General features: G+C 50.0%; 1 protein-coding gene across 3 annotated transcripts in view; it reads left to right on the top strand.

Annotated features, from left to right (window-relative positions):
- Positions 1 to 10,992, top strand: part of Znf423 (zinc finger protein 423) — a 304,962-nt gene that overhangs the window by 48,055 nt on the left and 245,915 nt on the right. For all 3 annotated transcript variants that reach the window (XM_031340750.1, XM_031340753.1, XM_031340749.1), the window contains exon 2: positions 7,445 to 7,504. In XM_031340750.1, coding sequence (XP_031196610.1) covers positions 7,445 to 7,504 — 60 coding nt within the window. The remainder of the gene's footprint in view (positions 1 to 7,444; positions 7,505 to 10,992) is intronic.

Here is a 10,992-nt window from a genome sequence, read left to right as displayed (position 1 = left end):
TTACAGTACCAAGGGTGAGAGAAAGCCAAACACATTGACAGTGTGTCCTTATAGCCTTAATGGGGCTGAGTCTTTGTTCTAGAAATCCTGCTTCTGAGAACTAATCTTAAGAATCATAGTACAATCTTATGGCCAGATGTGATGCTTGTGAATGTGTGCTGTAGCCTAGATAGTCACTGGCAGTGGGGAACAGGTGAAGCGGCCCAGGCATCTAGCAGCACGGGACTTGTTAAATTAGTCCCCAAGCTTCCTGTGGTAGGACTCAGAGGGCCATTGTAGCGATGGTCTCTGTCTACAGAGGCTTTGGTGGGAAAAGATGTTGGCTGTGCTCATTCATGCTGAGGCCTGAATCCTGCAGAAGCGGCTGCCTCCTTCAGTCACCGGTGTTAGCAGCTCCAGCCTTCTACAAAATTGTAATGAAGTGTCTGTGCCTGAGAAGTTGCTCTTCTAGTTCCTTGATTTTTTTTTTAACTGTTCAGTGTACTCCATTTATACATTGTATACATGTATACTTATGAAGGTAATGTTTGTAAAAAGAAAACAGGTGCTGATTCTCAGAAGCAGTCACAAAAAGGTAAGGGCTCTTGAATTCTCTGCTTAAGCATCTGACAGTTGCTCACAAGCAAGTGGTGGGCAGGGTAGGTCTAGTGAGCTGAGGGAGTGGGCAGGCAGCATTTCTGTGTCCCCTCAGCACCTTGCTGCTGCTGCCTTTCTGCTCCCAGGGGTGCCTGCTGATGCGGTGAGCCTTTCCCTCCCCTTCCCCAGCCCGGCGCTTAGTGTAAGAGTGGGTAAGTTGATACTGACCGTGCCTGGAGAATCTATATCATAGACAGTGGTGGCCACGGCAAACGTGAGTCTTTTCCTCCTTGAGAGCCACCCACTGAACACTTCCCAGCAAGCCACAGTCTCACCTGCACACGGCTTCCCAGTTTGCCTTCAGGGGCTTGTGCACTACTACGAGACACCCAAGAGTCGAACCTTTTTCTTAGGAAGTTCTAGCACTGAGAGTGTGGGTTGGGAGATGGAGGAGTCTTATGGACAGTGGAGTCACAGAGCAGGACACCAAGAGCGTGAGATAGATTTCGGGCTCGTGTTGAGTACCCACTTCCAGAGCCTCCGGATGTAGGAGGAGAACAAAGGGCTAAGAACCCAAGTCCCAGCTCCATCTACATCTACCCCCAAGCATCCCCCCTCCCAGCAATTGTTTAGCCTTACTCACCTATAGAGTGGGGTTTAAAGGTGCCCTATTTTATCGGGCTGTTAGGCCAGTGGTTTGATACCTCCAGCACCTGCCAGACTAGCCTAGAGAAGTACAGATTCCCAAGGCTATCTCAGGGTTGCCCAGGGTGAGGCTCTACGCTTGTGATGTTGCAGATGTGCCTTATTACTCTGACAGTCACAAATGTTCTTCCCTCTCAATCCCCAAGAGGTGGGTTCATTGAGAACTTAGTCACCTCAGTAGCTTGTTCTGAGGTGGGGAATCTGTACCTAGCTTGACTGGGTTCTGGCATGCTGCTTTGCTTCTGTGGGACTCTGTTTCACCCTCTGTGATATGGGTCAGCAGAGCCTGGGTTTCCTGGCAGCTGCTGAGAAAGGCTTGGGGCTCTGGCTCTGGGAAGGATGGGAATGGTTTAGAGCTGTGCTATGCTTCTAACCTCACCAGCTTGGGACCAGCCCAGAGAAGCAGCTGAAGGTGCTGCCTGCACCTTTCTCCAGGGCCCTCTCTGAGATGTGAAAGTCTTGATAAAGAAAGGGAAAACATGTGTTAGCTTGGTCAGGCCCCTGTTCTGCTCGATTGTCTTTACTTTTTTCTAGCTCCTGGTTCTTTGTCTCACTAGTGTTGGTGTGGTACATGGCTCTGCCATTTGGTTTTCTTTCTGTACTTATCTGAAGCTAGGCTGGATCAGGGTAGAGCAACCAAGTAGAAGCTTTTGCTCACAGATTTCTCTCTTCCTCCTTTCCCACTTTCCTCTTTTCTTCTTTGCCTGGGAGCTGAAGCCCTACTTGAAAATAGCTTTACTGTTCCTGGGAGATGTGGTGGCTTCCTGGGGCTCCCTTCCTTGCCAGAAATGGGGTGGGGAAGGGACCTCTCTGTGTCGGGCTGGAGGATGAAGGGGAACAGGTGTTGGATGACTAGTGTGGTGCCAGATACTACTGTGGTCCTGCGTAAGCTGGCTTTTCATATTACTGTGGCCACCCCCATGCTGTGTGTGTGAGCGTGTGTGTGTGTGTGTGTGTGTGTGTGTGTGTGTGTGTGTGTACGTGTGCATGTGCCTCCTTCCCCACAGCCTCCCCATCGCCATAGGCTAGCCTGTGGTTCTCCTGTCTTAGTCTCCTAAGCCTGGCATGACAGGCATGTATTGCTATGCCTGGCTAGTTGTCTTCATCATAGAAAATGGGCAGGGAGGATACAGGGTGTCAGGTTAGGAGTGACACTCATGCTGTTTCTAGACTTCCCCGAGAGTCCAGCTGGTGCAGGAGGACTTGGAGAGGGGTCTGGAGGGAGCCTCTGCTCTGCTGGGTGCTTGGTTGTTCTCGAACCAATGTTCTGGAAGCTCAATCTTAGAGGTGATCACAGGCCGGGTACTTTCGTACAGTTCGGACGAGGAATCTCTCATGCTTTTGTGTAGAGAAGTGCATAATCTTTCCCCTGAGCATGCTCAGCCCTGCACCATGGCACACGGCTTGGTGAACACAACAGGTTCTAGTTCAGCTTCCCTTTATGACCTTTGCTTTTACTTCTGTACAAGGCACGGCCTGCCCACCAACACACAGTAGGCTAGGGTCTCAGTTTGTTTATTTATGTGGTGCTGGGGAGCAGCCCCTGGGCTCCCACATACTTGGCCTGTGTCCTGTCTGAGCCCCACTCTCAGCCCTGGGTGCTTTCCCTGGGCAGCCAGGCTCTCCGTTATGTTTGACTGTCAGACTCTGGGCTCTGAAGTAACTTCTCGGAGCCTAACCTGGTGTGGGTGACATGGCTTCTCTTAAGATGAGCTTATCTGGCTTACCACTTCCTGTGGGAATGGGGGACTCTCAGGAGCCTCTTTGGGGACAAGGTGAGCCCAGCTTCCTTGTTAGGGTAGAGTGGTCCCTGGGTTCAGGGGAAACTGAAGACCATCTACTAAGACCCTGGAAGCGTGAGTGACCCAGAGTGAAAAGAAAAAAAAACAACTCTTCCAAGAGTACAGAGGTTCTTGATCTTGTTTGAAGGCATTTGTGGGGAGAACATTTTCCTAGATAATGTTTGGTGAAAATAATCCTTTCCCAAGAAAAATGCCCAACATGCAGGCTCTTAGGAGCTAAGCTTGTCTGTCCTGTCCTCTCTGGGCTCCTTGTGAACCCTGGCCTGTGATGGGTGGGTTCTGGAGCTCAGAGTCTCAGCCAGCCTTTCTCTTTCTTCCTTCACTTCTTGAGGCCATTGTCTTAGCCTGTGACAACACAGGTCCTTTATGACTTTGCCACAGCTTGGAGGGAGGGAATGCCCTGTTGAGTTAGCAGGCTGCTGGGCTAGAGGGTGATTTTTCATTCTCCTCACCTCTGCCCCACTTTCTGCATCTTCTGCGTCCAGTGTCTTCTCTTCTTGTTCCGTGAGGTGTTGGGAAGGCCTTGCCCTCTGGTGGAGGACACAGTTCTCCAGTCAGGAGCAAGCATCTTATACTGTGGCCTACCTGCTTTAATGCACTGATCTGTTATTGAGGTTTGCAGACCAGCGTGCAAGGCCCTCTGTCTGCCTGGTACCTCTGGAGCTGCAAATGTACATGGCCCAAACTGTGCATATCCCAGAGGAGGAATTACAGAGACAACATTTGGTAGGAATCATCCATTCCCATGGTTCAGTTAGCCATTGACCCCACAGCCGAGAAAGAACATGGGCTTCTGATGCTTGAAGCCCTTACAGAGCCTTAGAATTCTTATTAGCAGGCCCCACCCCAAGGCATTAATCCCAGCTACCCTTGAATTGCTGCCACCAGACTGGTGCCCCTTAGAGGCTTCCTGGCCCTACTGCTCCACTCCCTCTGAGTAGATGTTGTTGGGTCATCTCTCAAAGCACCGTCCCTTAAGGCCACAGTCCAGGGCCTGAGTGAGGGCAGTGCTTATGGCTCCCCAGCTCTTTGTTTCAGGGCAGCCCAAAGTCCAACATACCTCACATCTGCTGAAGCTAAGCCACACAGGCTGAGTGCCTTATAGGCCCTGCCTTGCAGGGACAAGTGTGTACCTGGGGCTGCCTAACCAAAGGCGGATTTAGGACAGAGCTCTGTTCCAGCAGGTTGGCATCGGGGTGTGTGTATTAATTCTGTGGGGACTGTGCCTTTACCTATCCATTCAGATGTTTGTTCTTCTTGCTGTCTGCATTGAGTTAGGCATTGGCATTGGCAGTGAAAAGATGGCAGGCGTATGCCCTGTAATAAGGTTGACTAAAGCTCAAGAGATGGAGGTGGACCACTGAGTGGAGCCAAGGCTGTAGAGAGCTGAGAAGCGGGGGAGCTGAGAGCCGAGCTCTTTATGGAGTTGATACCCTTGGGTGGGGAGAGGCTGGACCAGCTGTCTGTCACATGACCTTGGGCAAGTCCAGCCTTCCTGTCCCTTAGCCCCTGTGTGTGCTTGTTGTATTCATACTCTTGGACACAGGACCCTGGACATCTGCCTGGATCTGAAATGGAGCTAGTTTGTGGGATCAGAAGAGAAACCTGTGAGACAAAACTACTCTCCCATGTTCGTTGCCACCAGAGGTGACTGATGGGATAGGAGGGGGAGAGACTGTAACCTTCAACAGGTGACAGATCTTACTTATGCAAATATCCCAGAAAACATGGGACTGTAGAATCTCTGGCGCTCCTCATGAAGGGGCTTCCTATAGGTGACTGGCCTGGGGCTGCATCATATGCCCTGCTTGTGTATTCAGTTCTTCCTAGGCCCTTCTGCTTGTACATTTGCCTTCTGTGAGCTTCATGTTCCCTCCTGCTCCTGTACATGTATGCAGCACCGGGGTGGACATGGCTCCCATTGCGCCAGCCTGTTTCTGTGCCGGCTGAGTGCTGCTCTGTGCTCTCATGCCGTGTTCCTCACAGATGCCCCTGACACTGGATGCCGGGTATGGTTAGAGGTCTTGGTTCTAGTGATGTTAGATCTAATAAACGTGTTACTGGGGAGGTCTCTAGAAAGCATCACTGGATAGTGGGTAGTCCCCATGGTATGCTGCTAAGCTCTGGCCTTTCACTGATTGGCCATCCCTGACATGCTTAGCCCTCATGGGTTCTTTGTGCCTTTGCAACAGAATTCTAGTTTAAGGATATGGGGGCTCATATCCTGGGGCCCTTGGGCACCCAGAGAACAGTCCCCCTATCCCCCAGTCAGTACCTGGTACAATTTCTTTTCTATGCCTGCTGTCCTTGTTGGTCATGTTTGGAAGGCAATGGACTGCAGAACCTGGCCAGGTAGGAAACCCTGTTCCTTTTCACAGCTTCAGACAGTCTTTAGTAGGATGGGGCAGGTAGGGTGTTTCTCTTGCTCACCAAGAATGTATAAAGGCAGATGCTCATACCTTCAAAAGGCAAAATGTGGGCCAGGGCTAGCCTTGGGGGAAGGGGGATGTTCAGTGCCAGCAGCTGTGAGAAAGCACATTCATGTTCCAGGTACGAGGACAGCTGGCTTATGGGTCCCTCACTGAGAGAGAGGGCTGTGGTCAGGGCTACTATACAAACCTCAGGAAGCATGCATCGTGGCTTGCTAACTCTGACTTTCCTCGCAGCAGTACTGGACCACCCTCTTCCTCCTACCCCTGTAGTTCCATGTCTCCAGGACAGAGCAGTCTTAGGTCCCTTGTCCCTAATGAGATATGCTCACATTTGCTTTCTTTCATGGCTGATGTGGCTTTTTTTGTATGACCATCCTTTAGGTCAGGGGCTTGGGAACTCAACAGCCTTGAGTGGACTTGAGGGTAGGGCTAGTGAGAACCTCAGACAGCCTTGCCCCCTCTTCTCATTGGGTGACAACTCAGCATACCTTCTCCCTTGCCTTTGAGCTGGCTAGGATTCTAGATGTGCTCTTGGTGTCAAGTTGGGGCCTCCCATTGTCACAGGCTCTCATTAACAGTGAGACTTTCGATACTCCCCAGTTGAGGAGCACTGAGAACAGTAGGCACCCAGCTTTTCCAGTTATAGTATCAAGGGCAAAGAGGTGGGTGGCTCAGGTCCCCTCAGCTTACACATGTGCAGAGCTGCAGAGCCTGTTAAATCTGAAAAACATGTGTGCACATTTTTGGCTTAAACAAAGTTCCATTTACAAAGTCCATAACCCAGCTTTAATATTATTATGTGCTCCAGACTGGGACTGGTTCCAGGGCGAGAGTGCAATTATGCTGGATAGTGTTTCTCCCCTGTTCCCCCCTAGCCTGGTCTCAAGTGCTGGGTTCTGGGGTAGGGGAGACTCCATCCCTGTCAAACCTCATTCTGTGGGGTCCAGGCTCAAGTGGGGGAAGGTGAGTTCCTTGGCCATGTTACCAGCCAATGAGCTGCAATGATTCTCTCTGCTGGGCTGGGGAGAGCAGGCCTTTGTGTGTCCAGAGGTCTGTCTGTAGATCATAACTCCAAGTGCAGAGCTTTGCCAACCTCTGAGGGCCACTCTATCTATCTGTTCCTTACCATTATCAAGGGAGCCTTGTGTCTCAGTGGTAGGCAATGTGGGCTTTGATAGGGGAAAATGCCTGCAACATTAGGGACTGTTCTGAGTTTTGCCTCATTTCTGTGGGTGGCAGATGTTTTGCTCATGAGTGGAAACTATGTCCTAATGGTTGTAGCATTGAATAGAGAAAGCTTCTGATATGTCTGTCTGGAGGCAGTGCTGGGATTGATTAGTAATGTCTGCCAGGTTGCAGGGCTATGGAAACATAGTGGAGACAGTACTTACCCGCAATTCATGTTTGATTCTTTTTATTATTTATAATCTGTGTGTGTGTGTGTGTGTGTGTGTGTGTGTGTGTGTGTGTGTACGTGTAGGACAAAGGACTGCATTGGGTGTTGGTCCTTGCCTTTTATCTTGTTTGAGACAGGATCTCTTGTTTGCATTGTATATACCAGGCTACCAGACCTTTGAGCTTCTGGAAATTCCCCCGTCTTCGCCTTCACTCTCATAAAAGCACCTGGGTTAGAGATACACACTATGGTGTCCAGCTTTGTGTGGGTACTGGGGACTCGTACTCAGGTCCTCATGCTTGCATGCTAAGCACTCACCGAACATGCCCCTGTGCTTTATTCTGATCACCATTATATCTCTGTGACACCAACAAAAGCCACCTTGTTGTAGATTTTGTCTCCTCTCCACATGGTAGATAGCATATAAATACCCCCCTGCCCCTGCAGGGCTCCCATCTTCTCTGATTTGTGTCTTACCCCATGACCCCTGTGTGCAGCTTCCAAACTCATAGCCCTTCTTTCTTCTCTTCCAGTTGAAGAGGGGGAGGCCTCGGACTTCTCGCTGGCCTGGGATTCCTCTGTGGCAGCAGCAGGTAAGTGCCAAGGGGCTGGGGGAGCATTGCTGGGGTTTTTGGGGAACCGGCTCAGGGAGTCAGAAAGTCACTCAGCTGGTTATGAAAATGGTATTCTCTCTTCGTGTCGCATTCCTGTGTCTAGTCCAGACTTCCCCATACAACACGATTATATATCTATTCCATATGGCCAGTAAAACTCATTCCATATGGAGACAAGCACACCCTGCTCCTCCCAGGGGGCCATAGTTCCATCCTCTGGGTAAGTTAGATGGATGGCGAGTCCCCCCAATGCCAGGCTTGGCATCTTCAACTCTGACTGCCACTAACAGTCTTGCCAACACAAGACTAGGAGCTACTAGAGTGAAGCTCCAACAAAGCCCACCATTCCTGTACTTCTGTTCCTGGGATGGACTGTCAGGCCTGGCTCTGCCTTCGGAGGGAGATAATGGGACTTGTGAGGTGTGTAGCACTGTGGGGTGCTGGGTGACATGACTACTGGCCCTTGGGTTTTCTACCTCAGCTCTTTGTCCTCTCAGCTAGCTGAGCGAAGTGACTGATGGGTGAGACTTTTTGAACTGCTAATCCTCTCTGTGGCCCTCAGGGCTGGAGACCAGACTATCTTTGGGAGCCTGGAGCTCTGGTGTGGCATTACTCCTTTCAGCCAGAGCCTCCCATTGTGTTGGGACTTAGTTCTCTGTCTGGCAGGTGACAGGCTTCCTTTCCTTGTCCCTTTCAGCCACCTTGTGCCAGGTGTATGTGTCCCTGGATTCGGAACAGTCGCCTTTAGATTCATGGGGAGGCTAAGGCCTGTTCAGTCCTACCAGATGAGTCCTATCAAATAATCTTACATCCAGTCCTCTCTTTTTGTTGTGGAAACTGAGGCAAGAAGGTGTAGTGTTGGGCACACGTTTCAGTTCTGTACACATTTGACATCAATGATTGCACATCTAATTTGTGACTTTGTAGCCATATATGGCTTATGACACAGCTCACTTAACTGAAGAAACAGTTCACAAAAAAAGCTTTGAGTGATAGCATATAACACACTCAGCGAAAGCCTTTAAATTTATTGTTATTATTGTGTGTGCATGTAGTGTGTGGCGGTCAGAGGACAGCTTTGTGGAATTGGTTCTTCTCTTTAGAGCAGTGGTTCTCAACCTTCCTAATGCTGTGACCCTTTAACGCAGTTCCTCATGCTATGGTGATTCCTAACCATAAAATTATTTTTGTTACTACTTCATAATTATAATTTTGCTACTGTCAATATCTGTGTTTTCTGATGGTCTTTGGTGACCCCTGTGAAAGGGTGCTTGACCCCCAAAGCGTTGTAACCCACAGAGTGAGAAACGCTGCTTTATGCCTTTGTGTAGGTTCTGGAGGTCAAAAGCAGATCTGAGTCTTGTGTGGCAGGCACGCTTTCCCGCTGACCCATCTCATTGGTGCTCCAGCCAAAAAATCTGGAAGATGGCTTCTAAATAATCGAAGTGTGAAGAACATAACAAACTGAATAGGAGAGTTGGGGATTGGCCCTTGCTCCCCAGTCCTCTGCTTCTGGCCTGGTGTCTTCCCAGAAGCTCTGAGTGTTGTTTGAAATCCAGAGTCTTGGATGACCTGGGTGTGGGGTTTGTCGTGCCTGTGAATGGTCTGTTACCCTGGCCTTCTGTGACACAGGCTTCCTCCATGGGGAAGACTTGTTGGAAGCCTGAGCAAGGGAGATGCTTCAGTCCTAGGGAGGCAGAGGCAAGACCATGGGTCAGTTCTGGACAGGTGGGATGGGTTGTCCTGTCTGCTTTTGTGCTAGACAGGTGTAGCTCCTATGGCTGCTGAATACAGTAAGCCTGGCTCGGGCATGCTTGAGCATGCTTATAATCCTAGCACTTGGTAAGCATAAGCAAGTGGATCTCTGTGTTCAAGGCCAACATTAGCTACATAGTGAGTTTCAGGACAGTCAGGAATATGTAGAGAGACCCCATATATGTACATGTGCATGTGCATGTGCACGTGCATGTACACGTACATGTACACATATATGTATATGTACATGAATATGTATGTGTATGTCCAGTTCCCATGTGTGGGTGGTGACCTCAGGCTGCGCCAGCATCTAAGAGGGACCTGCTGTAGCCAAGCCTCTGATGGAGGAAGACTGTCTTTACTCCCATGATAAAAGCAGTAGTGGGGTATGAGGGAAGCGGTAAGACGCTGGTTGTGATGTAGAGAAGCTCTCAGGTTCCCAGACTGAAGCTCAAGGCACTGAAGCATCCCCTGGTATGCAGGAGGCAGGGCTGACATCCACTGTGTTCTGGGCCACCTACATTTCTGTGACTCCACAGTGTTCCGGCCAGTCTCCATCCTCTGTGTGCTCCCAGGAGTGGTGGGAGTTGTTAGATTTTCCAGTTTCCATTCAAGAGCTAGGTATGCACCCTGCATCCTTGTGATTCACCTTTGACTCCAAGGAGCCCATGGCAACCATGTTCTGTGGTTCCAGAGAACTTTAGGCCACCTGCTAATTGATGTGGACAGGGAGTGGACAAGCAAGAGCTGGTGTGTACTGCTTTGCTGTCTTCTGGTGTGTACTGCTTTGCTGTCTTCTGGTGCGTTGGGATGGTTTTGAAAAGAGCATATAGTAGTTTCTTCTGACGACATTTATTAGTCATGTAACTTAGTGTGTCAGTTACAGGGGACACTTTACCCTTTGGGTCATTGTGATAGCTCTGTGGGGTGACACTTTGTCCGGTGGCAGTACTCTCATTTTTCTGTTGGAGGGTTATGGGGCATATGAGGAGGACAGGTCCAGGTTCAGATGAAGCCACGTTGTCTAGTACTCTTCATTAAACCAAGAAGATGCCATTTGGCTATACCAGCAAATGGAGATGGGGTATCATTGAGGATTATGGGGAACAAATCTTCCCAGCTATCCCTGACAAACTATTGAGACTTGCTATTCTTGTTTGCCAGGTGGGGTAGGGCTGGGGTCCTGGTGATACCCTTAAAGCTGCTGCGAAGTGTGGTGGCCAGAGCACTGTGGAGCACAGACTTGAACACTGGCATTTTTATAGCCAGAGTAGGCAACCTACCCTTTGCCTATTTAGCAGGGAGGCTGAGAACCAAATGCACTTGAAAGAAATACCCTGGCCTCGCCTGCCTCCCTGGGCTCTGTGGTTAGGGACAGCTGGCCTGTTCCCTCTATATCCTTGGTCTTGCCTGGCAGGGAAAGAATGAGAAGATATATGGTGTTCTTCAACCTAATGAGGGACTACCTTCTGCCTTTGGACTGGCAAGCACAGGGCTGCTGATAGGTAGCCCTAACCCTAACCCTAACCCTAACCCTAACTCTAACCCTAACCCTAACCCTAACCTTAACCCTAACCCTAACCCTAACCCTAGGAGAGTCCTCTGTTCAGAGCTGAGGTGGCAGCTCAGCAGTGTAGGGTTTTAAAGGAATGGTTTCTTATGTGATTGTGATCCTGGAGAGGGAGAGGGAGAGGGAGAGGGAGAGGGAGAGG

This window comes from Mastomys coucha, unplaced genomic scaffold, assembly GCF_008632895.1.
Source record: "Mastomys coucha isolate ucsf_1 unplaced genomic scaffold, UCSF_Mcou_1 pScaffold22, whole genome shotgun sequence".
NCBI lineage: Eukaryota > Metazoa > Chordata > Mammalia > Rodentia > Muridae > Mastomys > Mastomys coucha.
The sequence above is the reverse complement of the archived record's forward strand: the minus strand, read 5'-3'. Positions and strand labels throughout refer to the sequence as shown.